Raw genomic sequence first — 18,695 nt, 5'->3', positions numbered from 1 at the left:
AATTTATTGATTGCGATGTTACTACTAAGTTGTTGGTGCGTATAATAACCCAAAAGTCCAGAGCTCGATGTCTGGAGAAACGATTAATATTTTGGGTTCAGACTGATCATTCGCTTACCTTAAAAAAACGATGGGCTGCAATCCGGGAGTGCCGGCAGATGTGAAAACTTAAATATTAACGTTTTGAATTTTTGATATTTTGGAATGGTTAGGGAATAATTTTGCACGAATTGCTTTAATTATCAGTATAAACGTACTATCATTCACAAACATGATAATTTATATTACATTAAATAAGCCGCGCCAGCTGTCTACTCTCCATCCGTCTTACGAATTTTCGATCAGGTCACGTGTCCTGACGCGAGTTTATCATTTTTTACCCATTCCAAAAAAAGTGTACAACGCCGCTAAAGAAGTTTTCACTTCAAAAATATCAATGAACGCGTTACTCCACTGACTTTTTGGGGGTTACGGCCATAGAACAATTGTTGGATAGTAAAACGAATTTATATTCAATACAAGTATAACATATGCTCTGTGCAGAGTGGTTAAGTATAACATTATTGAATTGTGAAACGTTTGCAAGGTAACATGGTAAATAAACTGTAGCGATTCCCCGTGCAGCAATAAACGTAATAATGCTTAACTTGAATATATTGAACTGCTCCAAACAAAATACGAGCAAATAAAGCCGACGTACGTAGGCTTTGTAGAGTACATTTTACGTTCTACAAATATGCGCGGCTTACATCTTAGCAATAAAGTTAGAACTACTGAATAATTAAATAAATTTACATAATACCATAGTTTCAGAAAAATTCTTGCTTACATTTTGAATTTCTCCTTTAACATTTAGCATTTTTACATACTACATCTTTAGCACTAGCACACTTTGAGCTTTGTTAAATAAAATTTTGTAGTAGAACCAAATCTGTTATGATTGCGTAGCCTAAACCTAGAAGTATCAAGTATATGGTTATTTAAAGTAAAGTAAAGTAAAAAATCATTTAATCATATAGGTAACATAATTTACACTTATGACTCGTCAGTACATATTAATGCTTCTAATTTTACATTTACTGCCAGTTCTCAAATCAAGGGCGTAGAACGGGAGAGAAGAACTGGCAATAAACTCTCCATTTATTATTCCTCCCAATATCTTTCACGAAGTTAATAATCATTTACCTTCTAACTATATTACATAGGCTTTATATAAGGCATAGCAAAAACTAATCTTATAATAAATTGGTGTTGAGTGTATGTTTGCTTTTAGTTGGGTTCAAATTGGGTTAGTAGGTGCGCCCTATCGGATCAGGGAATTGTGACCCCATATGAGTATAATGTTTACCATCACTTATAGTGTGTATTCGGCCAATTTGATTTAATGGTCCGATATTACCATTAATAAAATTAGTTATTGCTTTGTAAATATGATTTTTATATTCGAATAGGTTTTACGCTCTTTGAAAAAATAGTAACTTAAACAGATATTTTTTTAAATTTCGAATTCACTTTTATCTAAAGAGTCAAACTATAGATAATAGTACTGACATAAACAATAACGAAACAGACTTAAAAAGTATTAAATGCATCAAAAAAATACAACAGTTTTATTATAAAAATATCTCTAGTGCAATAACAGTTATCAGATTAAAATTGCGATCTGAATTACGCACGGACGCGAGCGTAATACACGGATATTCCAGATCACATGCCCTCGCAGGGAATTAATTCGAATCGAGATAATTGGTTATTTATCTAAAACACGGAGCCGGCATCAAAGGAACGTAAATAAATTAAAACTTCCCGAAAGCGAATTCAATTAAGGTAAATCTGAGAAAAATTCCAGCTCACGTGATTGTGAATTTTGAGTGCCGAGTGTATTGTTTGAGTATTCTGGGTGCAAAAATCGAACGTTTTTTTGTTATATGCTGCTGAATACTTTACTCTCCAATACATTTAGTGATTCTAGAAAGAAAATGAGGTAGTGAGATGTGTCACTCGCTGCAACAAGAGCGTAGCAGAGGCGAGACGGGCCCCCACTGGCCCATGAATATAAAATAGAAATATGTGTATTTTTATGTATGGATATATATGTATATTAGGAAATCTCTTAATGTATGTATGTATGTATATGTTTCTACAAAATATATGTACAAAATAAGGTCCCGCACCACAAGAGTCGGGGATAGTGGGAAATTTATATTAAAAAAAAAAAAAAAAAAAAAATGAAAAATTATCGTATTTTAATATTTTCGTACGTGAATCTACATCAAACGTACATTGGAATTCGATTGATACGAAGCTTTTTACCAATAATTACGTACATAACATACTTCCTTGAATTATATCAAAAGGGTCAGCAACGTAACATGTCAATTTGTAAAAAGAATCACGTACGTGGGGCACAAGTTGTCTCCATCTCAAGGGATCGTCTATACTCGTACATTAAGCATTCTTATCACAAGCGCTCGTCGCACGCGCTGGCCGCCTCACTAACTTACAGTTCCTAATTTGATTATATAACTTCAACTGCGGTTCACCAATAATTCAATAGCGCATCTAAAATGTACTATGAACTTGGTACTTAAAATCGAAGTTTAAGCCTATTATCTCGCTTTTATTTATATTAGTCCAACTGATTTGGGTGTTTCAGATCCAGATCTACCTGAAGTGCAACCAGGTCGGAATTATCCGTGTTGAAAGGACCCGGAATAAAGGAAGTTAGTATTGATTAATTCTACTACGATATACGAAGACAGTAGTGTGTAAATAACTTGTTTTAAGCCTCTGCCTTGTTGTAGATAGCACTGTTTAGCTTCAATGTAATCTTTCCACAGTTGTGAAGACAAATGGAATAATTTGAATTACACGGCATAACTTTAGCGAAACGTTTTGTTACAGACGAGAGCAGTAAAAAAGATATTAAATTAATTTAAGAGACGTCAATAGGATCATTATTCAAGAAAAGAAATCCGACAAAAACTCTGTGAATAGAGTAATGGCTCATTTAGCATCGATTCTCTGCTTTCTTTGTGATTTCGATTTATTAATTCAAGTACTCTGTGTAAGCAGTGTTGAAATAGCAAAGCTATTAGTGAGTTTTCAACTACAAGTTGGCGACAAGATTTGCAAAAAGAAAAACAAGATCTTTTTACATTAAATGATGCGATTTTAAACTCTAAAAGAGTTACTGTAGCAGTGTAAAACGATTTTAATTGTCGCAACTTTACAATAATTCTATTATATTTTCGTAAGACTCATATATAATTTCAAGTACATTTTCAAGTTATTAAAAAATCTGTTCACACTTAAATGTTGCAATTTAAAAGTGAACTTTGTAAAACTAACTTTAGACAATAATGGTATAGTTAGAGAATTGTTGCAAAGAGTTAAGTGGCATATAATATATTATTACAGTATGACAGAGGATCATAATTGAAAAGGCGGAAGGAACAGAATCGCCGTACTAATATCGTTCTTGTAATAATTATCATATCAAAACGTATTTTATATTGATAAAACTACTTACTGCACACAAAATCAAAGCACACGCTGCTTAACATTGGCAATGAAAACCGTATTTTATCGCGTGATAAAAAAAATGATGGCTGATAAGACTTAGTTATGATAAGACTATGTGTTTATTATAAATTCCAGTATGTGTCTATTAATAAAATTGAACAAGTCCAAAATAATTAAAAATTAAATTACATAAAAATTATTAATATTAAAACTCTACTAGGCACTTAAAAACACTGTCATTAATACGTAAGATTTATATATAATTATTCATATAAATAAAATATAGAAATATTGCTCAGAACGTAAACATATTAAACATACAGATCATAATTTAAGTGAGTGACAATACATACAATTGAAACTAAAGTGAAACCTTCAGTGACGTAACGTTCATGATTTGTCGTTGGCTATTTCCGAAGGGCTTTAAGACACAAACAAACTATATTTTATTTTAGTGACTCAAATAGCCCTGTTTCCTGCGTCTGCGGTTATATTACGCAAGTTGTCATCGTGCCAATCGCTCAGGTGTGCTAACATTTACGAATCCTATTTGTTGACACCTCATATTATGATTCATTTTTCCTTTTTTAAATTAAAAATACATACCTATATCCAGTGATCTTGTGTTATAATAATGTAGTAGATTAGATAGTATTAATTTTGTTTGGAATATTGTAGAATAAGTAGGAAGTTTTTTTCGTTTTTCCAGAGAGAATTTGTCATTATAATGTTCTGGGCATTGACCACAGAACCAGATTTAAAGAAAAAAATAATTCTACACAGTTTACACATTATACAAACAAAACTTAATACAATGGTTAGGTTAGGTGAACATTTTCAGATCAATACATTTTTCTATAGTATTCTTACTCTATTGTTAAATAATATATTCCTGTGAAAAGTTGTCAAGTATTCACAGACACATATTGACATCTAAATATGTGATAAAAACAAAACAAAAAATCGTTATAAATATTACAAATGACACAAACTTCGAGCTTCGCTATTAAAAATTTGTTTTTTATTTAAATCAATTCGATACAATATATTTGGTATTAAACATACAATAAAAGTATGCTGTGATATGAGTCTTAATATAGGTCATGTATTAACGGATTGCATCGAAGTTTGACATTCGAAATACAAGCCGCAAAGCCTTCAAACAAGGCTTTGACGCACTGTAGTTGATTACAATGCACTATTAATTCACAACCCATTTCAATTTTCAAATGACGGATTATAGCAAATATATATATCTAATATTAATATGCGGTTTGGTCAATTATACAGTCGTTAATTCTTTATCTTTCTGAGTTTAATTGCTTGGTCCCAAATTAAAATTAGAAGCCAAGTAATAAACAGGCGTACGTTTTTGGAAAATAATAAAATAAAATTAAAACAATTATAAAAAAACAACAACAACAAACTTTTTAGGTCTGGACCCTAGATTTCTGTATATATTTCATGATCATTTGACTGGGTGATCAGCCTCCTGCGCCTGACTCACGCCGTCGACTTTTTGGGTTTAAGGCAAATCCGTTTCCGGTTTCCTTACGATGTTTTCTTTCACCGTTTGTGTTTGCCTCTATTAGTGCACAGCCGAGAATCGAATCTACGACCTCAGGAATGTTAGTCTCACGCTGAAGCCACTAGGCCAACACTGATCTAAAAATAATTATAATCATCAATAGGATCATCTGAATATTGTAATTTTGATGTTCATGACATGACATTCAATCCTTTAAACATTGAGTAATGTCAAAGTTTTGTCTATGCCCAACCTATAGAGGACTTTTACTGTACGTTCTTGAATTATCTCAATTAACCAACAGATGACACACATCAGTGTCACACATAGTAGCTTCTATTTCTGTCTTCACTCTCTTAATGACTCTGAGTTTCCCACACGTCAAATTTGGCTTAGCATTGCGTAACGACATCTATTTATAATTTACTAGTATGCGACTTCGGACATAGATAATTTTTACGGCTTGCTCTCTGCATCCAGTAGATTATTGTTAACTATAAAAATTATATTAAATTATCATAGCATAAAAATATTAGGAACAAAGTATGTATATAACTGCCTCTTATATATGCCGGTCGCTGTATACGCGAAATAAACAATGACCCAAGATGATTTAGTACTAGGGCGTGGTTATAAAAAAATAATAGATTTTCCACTTCATCATACATTGTCCTCTTTGTGAAGTACAACACAGGTGCATTCATCTATACAGCTCATACGCCGTTCACTGCGTTAACAGAATACTTGAACGCTCACATAATGTCCAATATTGAAAACAATTCACCATTATATACGACCAGTCCACTATCAACTAATACATGATAATGATAGAACTAGCGAAACAAGAAGGCATGAATGAAAAGAAGAAACAAATGAATAGAATGATGGGCTACGCATGTGTAAGGTGGGTGATTTAACAATAATAATACTTAATATATTTCGAATGTGTGATACAAATTTATATATTATAACTAGCTGACCGGGCAAACATCGTTTTGCCATGTATATCATTTATAATGAAAAAATAGGGGTCGATCGTAGAGCGGTGAAAGTTAGGGGTTGTATGTATTTTTTAATGTTGTATCATAAAAAAAGAAAAACTGAAAAGAATATCTAAAAATAAAAAAAAATATTTAGGGGTGGACTACCCTTAACATTTAGGGGGATGAAAAATAGATGTTGTCCGATTCTCAGACATACCCAATATGCACACAAAATTTCATGAGAATCGGTCTAGCCGTTTCGGAGGAGTTTAACCACAAACACCGCGACACGAGAATTTTATATATTAGATTATAAAAACGGATACTTAAATTAGGTGGCTATTTACTGGGTTTTTTATATTGTACGTTAATGAATTTAAATTAACTGAACTTTCCACAGTATTGACTATAGTCTATACCATGGTTCGCAAATATATATATAATATATACATATTTATATAATAATTTAGAATAGATGTTGACGGTAGATTATAGATGCCAGGAGTAAAACCATAAATAAAAGCTAGTTTACTATAAACGAGTTCAATACAGACGAGTGTATCAGCGAGTTATCGCACAGTGATATTCGAAATTCGAATTATTTGGTATTCAGAGTAGCAGTCAAAGCCTTGTACACAATGCAGTAACATTGACCGAATGGCAGGTGAAATGCATGAGCATGCATGAGCATGCACGTGGGCTTCAAATATTGCTCATCGCTATGCCTTTACTGTATTGTTACTTGACTGACTTTTGTTTCAGTAATATTAGTTTGAGCTTGATTGAAATCAATGGTACTTTGGGGATTGGAGATATGCTCACCTTTTACATTAGGTATATGTTATAAATAATAATAGTTATAAATAAAAACGCCAATCTTTTGTACCACGTATGAAAAAATTATACCTATAGCCTACTTTAATCCTTGAAATTACTACTAATTTATAATATACATTAATACAAAACTAGCTTTATTGTTTTCAAGGGTCTCCTAAAGAGTAAACGTTTTACTGGCAAAAATATGTCTATGATTAGTCTATGATTACTAATTCGAGATATATAAGAGAGGTTATTGGAAACCTAGTTTTTAGAACAACAATATAGGAACGGTATATTATTAATACTTAAATTTTATAAATGGGAATATTTTTCTGACAGACACATTAAAGTAATATGGACATACACTAGGTACCAATTTTTATCAAAAATTTATTCTTACACGCTTAGGTTTAGGAATATAATCTATTTTGTATTATTCCTAGCATAACTCGATTAGTACCTACTTAAAAATAATTGGTAGTTTTTTTCAGTTATGAGAGGATGCTTTCAACTATGAAGATATTTATAGATATTTTTCAATGAAGTACGAAAACGTTAACGTGGTGTGAAACGTAGCAGATATTTATAGCGTCCGCGTCGTCTTGGTGCAAAACGTTAAAAAACAAAGTAAGGTCGCAGGGCATCTGGTGGCGAGCGAACATGTGGTATTTTTATCGCGGCCATTCACAGAACCGATATCGCATACAATTTCACTTTTAACAAAAGACTGCATAGAATTTACAAAATCGTGAATAACATTTGTACATTAGAGTCTTTATGTGTTTTTGACCTTGCTATAGAAAGGAATAGATGCTCGAAACGGTATTTGAAATCACGTATAATTAATTCTGGTAAACGGGGCTAGACGTACAAATTACCTAATTTCATACTTTTACCAAAGTTTTAGTTATTTAAAAGCTTTTTGAAATATGTTCATTTAATAAAGTTTAAAGTGATTGTTACATTTACAGCAACATCTCAAATATTAAGTTTGTACGCGAGGTAATTTTTATTCACATCTCGTGGTAAAGTTTCATTGAGTTTCGTTCAAGCATCTTTTTGCTTCGAATAATATTTTCTTGTAAATCCCAACATCGTAATGGGAAAAGTTGTAACAAGTATTCACTACGTATTATGGGCCATTAATTTCCGACGTCTCTGTGGTACTGCAGAAGTGTCAAAGAGAAATATAGAACGTATTACCTAGATTCAGTCATGTGTGAACATTTTTGGGTTTGTATTTGATCATTCTCTATGTTGGACGTCTATGCTTGGCGTGTCTACGGGCTGGCGTCCTCTATGTGTTTCCTTTACAAAGGCATCAAAGAAGAATTTATTTGCTTATTGTCACCGTTGCACACGACCACAGGTTGATAATCCTACACTCAACCAATTGGCTAACGTTCTAGGCATAGTCAAGACAAGACAATTTTGAGATTGTTACAGAATATACAAGTCTGCCGTAGCAAGCGTGTAGTTTTAGAAGGGAGGAGAGAAAGTATAGACATCCTTTTTTGTCTAGAACACAGTATGCTTATTCATATGCGAGATAATATATATAAATAAGCGATTGCTAAATCGTATTTGTATAACCTTTGAAACAACAGCTCATTAAAATACCATAGAAAAAAATTTAAAATCCAAAAACAATTGGCGTCATTCTATTAATAATTAAAGCTAATAATCTCTTATAAAATTTTATCCAAGAATGGTATGTTTTTTAATGGTATATTTCTGTAGAAATGATTTCGAGATATCTTGTTTCCTTTTCCGCTTTCCTTTGAAGACATACAATTTAACAAACACAATTTAATTACTCATTCATAATTAATTTAATAAGATTTTACGGCAGCCATCAAAACAATATTAAGATGAAAATCTATTTATTACCAAAGTTTTAAGAGTTCATTACGTGGCCACAAACGTTAATTAAACGAGAAAACGATAAAAGAAATTGTTTTACGAATTAAAGTGTTATCAAGACTGTCTTTGTTCGAAGTAATTTTTGCCGTGAATGGCGGGCGTACGACTGTAAAATCTCGAAAGAGGTCTAAAGTAGGATGCCAAGTTACAAGGGATTTCGACATGTGGAGCACAATATGCGTTGTCGATAATCACAAAAAACTAGAACAGTGTTGACGAACTGCTAACAACGGGGTGTACTTCCTATATACACATATTGTAGGGAGCAATTTCCTTGTTATAACGTCAATTGAATAATTAAAGGACCGTAATGAAGATTGTTATGTCTCTTTGATAAATATACTCTATGGTTATTAAAAATTGAATTAAAAACACAACTGTCTTCAGCTTCTATTATATAATCCAGATATTATTTAGTTATGTCTAGTCTAACCGTCAACGGAGTTGATACATTATGTTTCCTTCATTGATTTTGAAAGTAATAAGGAGCCTATCTTTGTATGTCGGGCACAGAAAGTATATCTGAATTCTTTTTTTTTAAGATTTAAAGCAATATTTGTATACATAAGACTTTCATGTGTTAAAATGATCGAGGAGAGGAAAATATATAGTAAGCATTTATGCATAAATGTGAGCAAATCTAAATATTCTGCTAAAAGGGTTTAATTTACAATTTGTTTTGCTAAGCACTTGCAAATAAAAGGCGTTTTCCATTACGGCCCTTTGTTTGGGCACAGAAGGGAGATAAAATATTTCGACTGAAGCATCATTGAACTGAATAAATAGCATATTTATGACTAAAGTACTGTTTAATTGAAAAAGTATGAAAATTTGCGCCGAATTAAAACACAGTCGATACTAGCAAGTTCATTAGAATTAATATCTCGGATGAACGAATGTTTATAGATATATATGTTAGGTTTTACTGAGCCCTGACAATACTCCATAGCAGAGTAAGACTAGTGGCTAAGCGTTCAACCATGAGTGCGTTTCAACTCCGGCTGAACATCAATGGCTTTGTTTATTTCACACATTCAATAATTTCAAGAAAGAAAACGTGAGGAAAATGGCATATATTAATCCCAAAAAGATGATCAGGCACAGACATCTTGATTAATGAAACACACACACGTATCTGCCTTATTTGAGAACTTTATACTTTTGTTATGTCTGTCTAAGGATGACTGATCCTCTCGGTCAATGTTTTTTTGGCAATAGTAATCAATCATTTAATTTGTAATATTGTGGGGTAATAGATTTGAGAGTTTTGGTATGAAAACTTTTTAAATAAACTTTGTACAGACATCAGAGTGTCGCACGTGATAAAAGACCTTGTAAGCGAAGGACAATGTCACGTACTTAATGCTATAAACTCGTTTTTTATGCGCATTTACGTTAAGGAAGACATTCAAATTTATTTATTAGACTGTAAAATGTTAAACAAATACTAAAAAAATCTTAAGGCTTCGTAGCGATATCTGTATTTTGACAATGAAACCTTTGTGGTACTTCACTATAACTTACGAATGACAATTTTGAATTTCGAATTTCAAAAATGAAAAAGATTACTGTAGATTTTACCGAATAATGTTTTGATATCAATAAAATCGAAACATTATGCGGCATGTATTGTGATTTTCACTAGATTTCTAACCAAATAAAGAAATAAGGAAAGCTAAAGTTTCTAATGAACCTCGCAAAAGCCGGTGTTTAACATTAATAACCCTTCAGATTACACCCGATATCTCCCATTACAAGACTAAGGAGGTCTTTAGCCTACTTTAGTCTGCCTTGTAGATTATAGTCTTAATAAATAATGACGATAAAATGATACATGTACTGTGGTTTTACCGGCCTTGGCATATTTATAACAGCTGATATTATATTTATCATTAAGAATGAGCCACGTGACTCATAGTCATAAATTTTTAAAATTAGAAAACTCTAAACCATTTTTACCGATTGAATTCGAAATTCAAATAATTTTCATATTTGACAATAGCACCATAGATAATCCATCGGCATTGACAAATGTCATTAAAAAAAGAACAAAAAAATAAATCCTTGTAAGTAATCTGTGCGATTAATGGAGAATATACATCCTAGCAATACACGGATGCTGTAGTGCATGTTTAGCTGGCTTATCTGTAATGACGTAATATTTACTTACGTCGCGTCGAGAAAGGCCACCCGCAGGCAATCCCGAGCCGACGCGGTTATACGCTAAAATGTTTACCTTCACAACAGTTAGGATAGTATACTTCAGATTATTAAAAGTGACACGATGTTTTAATGAGGCCACATGTCTTAAGTTTCAAAGAAGACAACTCTATGTTTGAAGTAGAGTGAAAGGAAATCTTCGCATTTATATTACTTGTTATTTATCGCTCTTAAGGAAACTGCCTTGAAGATAGATTTGCTTAGTGACATAATACTGAATACCGATGCTATGACGTTTATCGAATTTTTATCGAATAGGCCAAGGAGGGTCAAGAAGATATCGTATGACCTCGAAATCCCCATTAAAGATATTTTACCGTATTAAGTCGTACACAACTTTTCCATTAACAAAAATCAGCTATTTGCAAAATAAAATTCTATTGAGAGTCGGTATAAAACACGGCTTTAAAACGAACATGATGTAGTTTGCTTGAAAAAAAAACATATATATATTATATATATTGTATTTAAATATAATATACCTATGTATGAGTAATTTAAGAGTAATAATTGTTTACAGGCATGGTACGTCACTTGGACTTGTACGACGCCATCTTGCTTATGCTTTTTGGCGAAATTCTTGAAATTATGAATATTTCATTTGAATCTTTAAATCAAACAAATTAAAAACTAAACAACTAACTTAACAATTTAAAATAACAATTTGTAAAGGTTAATCAGAATAACTGATTATGTATATAAATATGTTAGGATTTAATTATTAAATTTTACTATCAATATATTATTAAATGTTTCGTCCGTCTATTTTAATGTTTCTAGAGCAATGCCTCGAAACAAAAAATCAAATGTAAGAATACGATCTGTATACCGTCAAGTTATCTTATCGGTGCGTAGCATTTTTATTATTCATAAGGTGCTTTTTATGTCTGCTATACAAATATAACCTTTGAAGTTCGAAGGGAAAATTAAAATGGTAAGAATAGATCGTAAAAGTACCAACAAAACGTAAAAAAACACTAATGTTCTCTTTATGGGCGGCCATTTTATGTCACAGTAAATGTTTTCAGCAAAATATTTTATAATCAATAAACAGTGTTGTTCACACAATTTTAGCGTTTTAATTGCTAACATAAATTATTTCGGCTTCAAATCATAACAGATAACGAAACTGTGGTGAGTGAAACTCGAACGATTCCTATGTAACCCAAAAACGCTGTATTACGATTTCTCGCTGTAATGATTCATGCAACATTATAAACCAATTAGTAGTAATTAGTAAATCACACAGTAAACCCACACGGAAACAAAACGTAAAATTAACACTCACATTAGTTTGACGCAAAGAAAATGTATTCAACAAATTTTCACGATTTACTATCGCCAACATGGGCGCGGTACAAGGTTATCATACCATTATTATGTTAATGCCTCTACAAATGTATAAAGCCTTTTTATTCATATTGAACATTCATTTACCGGTCATATATATTTTTATTATTTATTTATTAACTAATTCTTGTATATATGTACCAACAATTTATTTACTAGATAAATATTTTATAAGTAATCCTAGGTTAAATAATCAAATTAAACCAAGCGCAAGGGACGGGAGCTAAAATTAATATTGAGCAAAATATTGTTCGGTAGATGAATATTCTAGTCGGAAGTACAATACTTTGGCAAACATTCGATACCTGGGGAGGTAGAGCGCGCTTTGAACGTCGGCGCAATCATGACGGTCTCTGAAAATTGTAATCAAATCCATGAGTCTCATATGCGGAATACAATTATAGTGAACTCTGTAAGTGATCGCCAAGTACGCCACGATTTTTTTTTTGTATTTAGAAAGAGGTTTTATTGCTTTTTAAAATTGGAACCATGTGAAAAAAGATACAACATTTGAACCGATATTGGCATAATCTGTTTTATTTTTATTTAAACTAATCGATCTGTAACGATGTTAAACTTTTTCTAATGTCATTATTTTTGAAGTACATGACAGTTTACATTGTCTGTTAAGGTGAAGGTGAATGATGTGGGTCAGTCGGCACTTCGAGAACGGTGTTAGGTAAATATTGAATTAACGCGCACGGAATAATTGGAGAGAAAGCCTAGTGCGGCTAGAATAATCAAATAGTGTTTGCATAGTACTATTTGGTTCGACATGTTTCAACACATTTTACCCTGCTTTATAATGGATTAGCTATACAAAATGGAACCAAAACATTGCGATTAAACTGGAATAAGTAATATTAAACAACAGGGGATTACAGATGGTTTAAATTAATAGCTCTACCGAGTTCTGGGAATTAATGTAGGGGTCATTCACCCTTCACATGTCAGATAACTATCAATGACCCATCAGCTGTTCGTTTATATGCATAGATGACCATATGCAATAATATTTGGTGTGATGCGATTTTGTTTTCACAATCTTAAAGTTCAGATACGTTTTTTTATAAACTGACATGTTAACTTCTATTATTTAAATTTAGAATATAAAATTGATTTGAATGTGATATATTTATTTATTACTAGATGACCGGGTGAACTCGTATCACCTATATATATTTGAGTCAAATGTTATTTTTTTTTATAACAGACCAAAGAGATCGGACCTCATACTACAGCAATGAAACACAAATTTCTGAAGGCATCTAAATATATGACAAACAAGTGAAAAAAATGTTTTAAAAAGACAGCAAATATTTTCAAGCTAGGAACAGCAGCTATTGGAAAATTCGATTGTCATTTTTAGTATTTTTCTTTATTTATTTATGTTTTCCACTATTTAAACCGTCTCAGCTCTTCCACAAATGTTTCAACATCATAATTAGCCAAAGCCATTCTTAAGTTTTAGCGAGACAAACGAACAGCAATTTATTTATAGGTATGAGCACAAAATTTTTGTATGTTTGTAAGAAATAAACTAAAAATAACTGATAAAAAAAAACTAAGTAAAACAGTGTAAATATTTATTTCCTTGATAAATTATGGCCCATAAATAAATAACCAATTCCGTTGTCCAATTACAAACTTTTAATGCACAATTAATGGAACAGTGCGGCAATAATTCGTCAATCAATAATTTAACATTTGCGTAAAATAGATTACTTATCATTCCGTGAATAAATCTCCATAATCAGGAATTGCCGTGAACGAGACATTCAAGGTTCTTAATTACTAGATAATCATAAATAACAGGTTAATGAATATGAATTTATTTAGATATATTTGTTATACAGAACTATTATTATCACCCCATTACTGCGAAGTCAGTTGGCGCGTTAAAAATCATTAAAAAGTCAACAGCTGTGGATTGTTTTCATGATTAGAAATTTCACACAAAGTTCTATACGATAGGATAAACGTGAAAGTATTTGGAAATAGCATAATTGTTTTAAGTATATATAGTATATAGTTAATCTGTTCTTTTGGTCGGTATTATCTAGATATCTCAGGTGTCTACTTGAGCACTGCCAATGTCAAAGATCAAATAGAAAAAATGTTTTGACAGTTCAGAAGCAGAATTAAGTTTTTATGACCAGGCCTTAACGTATTAAATTATTAGATTAAACTTTTTATTTAACACTATATACATAAGCTCTTCACATAATAATATATTTCTTTGATACGACTTTTTTTACTCTTTTTTTTATATGATAGCAATCGAGCCTACAGAACAGCCATAATGCACCTTCCTCAGGCCACGGGCATCTAGCAAGCATTAGTGCGCGCGATGTCAGCCTTTAGAAATAACAATACATTTGAAAAAAATATTTTGCTACATACAAGTAAAAATATACTTAAACAAAGGCAAGTTTATCCAAGTGAATGCCTATTGTTTGCTTAAACGAAGTAGAGACAAGGTAGAGCAAAATATGATTCAGACAGGTTACACATTTGCCAGTTGGCTCTGGCAGCGTTCGGCGTGAAATCGAATTGGCTGAAATTCAGAGACGAAAATATCGTGTTCACTGAAAGTTAAACCTATAACTGCTTATTATGATAACACAAACCCGTGACATTTAGTTAAATCAGCTGATTCATATTGTTATTTATGCAATACAGATCGCGGAAAATTAATTTAGCAGGAAAATGTTATTGTTTTTATAACGTATAAAAATGGTTTCTTTTCTCTCTGTTTGTTGTAATGTTTTCGTTTCGTTTTTTTGTATTAATTGTATTTCTTTTAAACTCTTTAGTTTATTAGGAATTTTTAATTTGTACTGTGGTGTAGCCTTCAGGCACAAACCCTTTAGCGTTTTTTGTGTTTTCATTACTTTTAGTTTTAATATATACGTAAAAATCCACTGGTTTGGGGATAGAAATTTATTTATCACCATTACATTGTATGTTGTCGTTAAATATGTATCATTTTCGTGTCAAAGTATAAATTTTCATACGCCCTACAAAAAGCGTAGTGAGGTCATTGATCTTTGACTGTAACCTTTAGAACACAATGGTTATAACTTCAGAAACAATTTTCTTCATGTCTACTTGTAATTTAGTATGACCGTAAATTTATTTGATGTAAAATATTAAAGTATATATTTATGATATAATAATAATTTGAGTTGTTAAAAAAATATCTCAATCTGTACTCTTTCCTTTTCTTATGTACATTTAGATTTTTGTCTTACAACGATTTAAGCAATGTTATAACCACAAAATATGTGTTTTAATATTTTGGTTGTATTTTGTCCATTACGTTAGAAACATAAAATTAATGGGTAGGCAAGTTAATTAATTTAAAATTAATTACAGAACTACGTTTATTGAGCCCGAATAGAATGGGTCGAAAATGTTCTTTGTCCATTATTTATTTTTTTACCGAATACTCTTTACTCCTTATTAACTATGTTACCCTCAAAGTAGTAAAAATTACAATATCCTATTGACATTTGACCATGAAACGCAAAAACTGCGACGTAAATTTAAAATGTCATGTTGATGAATCACAACAAATAGTTTTATAGATTTTAAATATTCAGGGTGCGGTGTCATACATGACCGACGCAGGCGCAGCAAATAGAGCCCAGATCCTGTGCTGCGTGTGAATCGACCGCGCCTATCATTGACAATCACATCATTTTATCTTATATATTAAAAAACGAGTTCACAGAAGAATGAATTTTATATAAAGGTAAAACGGACCATACTGGCGTACACTATGTCAGCATAAAGTATGAACGAGGCAAATATTTCCTTCGCAAAGGTTTTCAATCTTTTTTAGTTTTAATGTTTTTAATATTTACTTTTTTTGTATTTTTTAACTTTTAGTTTTAAAATAATTATCTATGGCATATATTACAACTGAGAAGTATGTATAATATATAATGAATTTTCTCTAACAAAAGATTGACAAAGAGACAAGAAGAATGTTAAACCATAAACTATTTTCCTGCTATATACTGCTTGGTATTGCCAGTATATTAAATTGGTATTATATTAAATGGAATTTCCTTTACTCAGATAATGCTATTAAATACGCATAAATAAGATACAAATCTCCGGGAGCCATTTGCTTAATCCCCAAAAGACAGCTAAATCTTACAAGGGTATCTTATGGCAATGGTAATTCTTTGAATGTATAGATTAGACGGAAACGTCAATGTGTCTATATAATCTTTGTTGAATCTGTGTATATATATTGAGAACAAAGTATTCAGATTATGTAAACCTGTCTCTTTTCAACGCAGCGTAAAAGCAATTTATCAGAAAGATACAAAAGAGTATTTAAGTAAAAACAGATAAATGTTATTTAGCAATGTTACAGGTAGATTGCAAACGATATTAAATGGAAATACGTTAAAGAAGATTATGAGGTCAAAGATAACATTAATAGCAGAATCTGATAAACATGAAAACTAATTCAATTACCCAAATTATTAAATGAAATACATTTTTGAAAGATCTTATTAAAGAGAGATAAAGGACCTACCCTAATTCTAATTAGTTGCCTGGAGAAGATTGCTTTTTGGCGATAAATCCACGACAAAGCACTATATAGTTTTTATTGATATTTTATATATTATAGTCTAAATTAGCTCTAAGTCAAAGTTCCTAATGTCCCAATTAAGCTTTTCTGCATCATACATTGCTCCATTTCTTGACTGCCAAGTAGGTCTTCAGCGCCTCTAAAAATGCATGGCATTTTTGTGCGCTCCACAAATAAACTGAACTGTCACGAGTTCAACTATAACAGTTAATTTTACCAGTTTAATTAACTGTCATATAATTTCAGCAAACAAACTTTGTTTGGTGCAGTTTAAATTTTTTTCTGAAAAACGTTTCACTGTTTCGCTTAAGAGAGTTTTTGTGTTATAATTGTATTAAAAACGTATAAGATATTTTAGGGGACACAATATAATACTGCATTCTTTGAAGCTATGATTAATAGCTCTGTGACGAGACTACAGAATTGATTTACTAATTTCACAGATCTAATCAACTCTAATGTCATTTAAGTGCAATTTAGATCAATGACAGCTGACACCGACGGGACGTCCATTCACCTTTCACACAATTTATAGATCAGTGACTGGCGCGCAATAATCCATAGTTTTTTTGCGATAGTTAAACGGACGCAACTCAAACCTAATAATGTTTACTGAGCTTTGATTATCATATAAGGTGATTTATTTTTGTATTTAATAGCAACTAGCTGACCCGGCTAACTTCGTTCCGCCTTAATAATAATATCGTTGTTACTTTAGTTAAACTTATTTTAGGATTTCATTGAGGTGATAACTTTTTTTGCAAATAGAGAAATGTTTTATTGCTTGCCATTGCAAAAGAAGAATGGCAGTTTTACACATTAGGCCTCTTCTCTCTATCGCCAATATTGCGATACTGCATGTTAAAGCACTTTCTGCTTTACAACATTTTTTGATGAGGTAACACATGTTTTCGATCAAGATCAAAGCCTGGTTTTGCATCTCCTCATTTACCTCAAGTTCGGAATTTCTGGAAGTGACACGAATTCGACGTAAAATGATGCGTAGTTTTGTCAACAAATGTCACCACATGCCGTGTGCATTCGTAAAATTAATTAATTAATTTATTGTTATTCGATAACTTATCCGATATTTTATTACTTATTCTGCTATTCGGAGTGGAGAAAAATCCATCAAAAAAGACATAACTAACATCGGTCCAGCCGATCTCGAGTTATAAGTGTTGTAACAAACACGACTTTCTTTTATATATATAGATATAATACTTAAATACAACAATAAATCATAATCAACATCTTTATAATCACAAAACATTTTTTATGGCAATAATTTCAACTTTATGCTTAGAAAACATTCCAATTACAAAATGTCCAACCTCGCTGTTTGTTTTTGGAAACATTTATTCTAAATTTAAAATTACAAACTTTTAAATATTAACAATCATCTATTCTTTCGTGTAAAACTTGTATCCTAGAAACAACAAAAACGTTCTAATTTTGAAATGTCATCTTACGTCGTTATTAGTTATTGGAAACATTCTAAATTTAAGATTACATGTTGTTTATTATTACATGTTTAATCTTTATTAAAAATATAATTTCGAAATGCGTTATATTTTCTAAACGAATTCTTTTATCTTACTGTAGAGAAGAAATTGAAGACACATCAAGACAAAAAATACCGCGTTTCAAGCTAAGCACCCATGTCTATTTCTGAATGTAATGATAACGCTATTAAGTCCCTAACCTTGACCTTCTATACCTCGTTAGTGAGCCT

At 31.5% G+C, this 18,695-nt stretch overlaps 1 protein-coding gene across 14 annotated transcripts in view; it reads right to left on the bottom strand.

Annotated features, from left to right (window-relative positions):
• Positions 1 to 18,695, bottom strand: part of LOC125063775 (sorbin and SH3 domain-containing protein 1) — a 116,356-nt gene that overhangs the window by 31,381 nt on the left and 66,280 nt on the right. For 12 of the 14 annotated variants that reach the window (XM_047670391.1, XM_047670392.1, XM_047670394.1 and 9 more), the window contains one exon: positions 12,654 to 12,701. The exons of the other annotated variants lie outside the window; for them this stretch is intronic. In XM_047670391.1, the coding sequence (XP_047526347.1) occupies positions 12,654 to 12,701 (48 nt within the window). The remainder of the gene's footprint in view (positions 1 to 12,653; positions 12,702 to 18,695) is intronic. 14 annotated transcript variants of the gene reach the window in all.

This window comes from Pieris napi, chromosome 3 (assembly GCF_905475465.1).
Source record: "Pieris napi chromosome 3, ilPieNapi1.2, whole genome shotgun sequence".
In the NCBI taxonomy this organism is placed as follows: domain Eukaryota; kingdom Metazoa; phylum Arthropoda; class Insecta; order Lepidoptera; family Pieridae; genus Pieris; species Pieris napi.
Note: the sequence above shows the minus strand (reverse complement) of the source record. Positions and strands in the feature narration are given on the sequence as shown.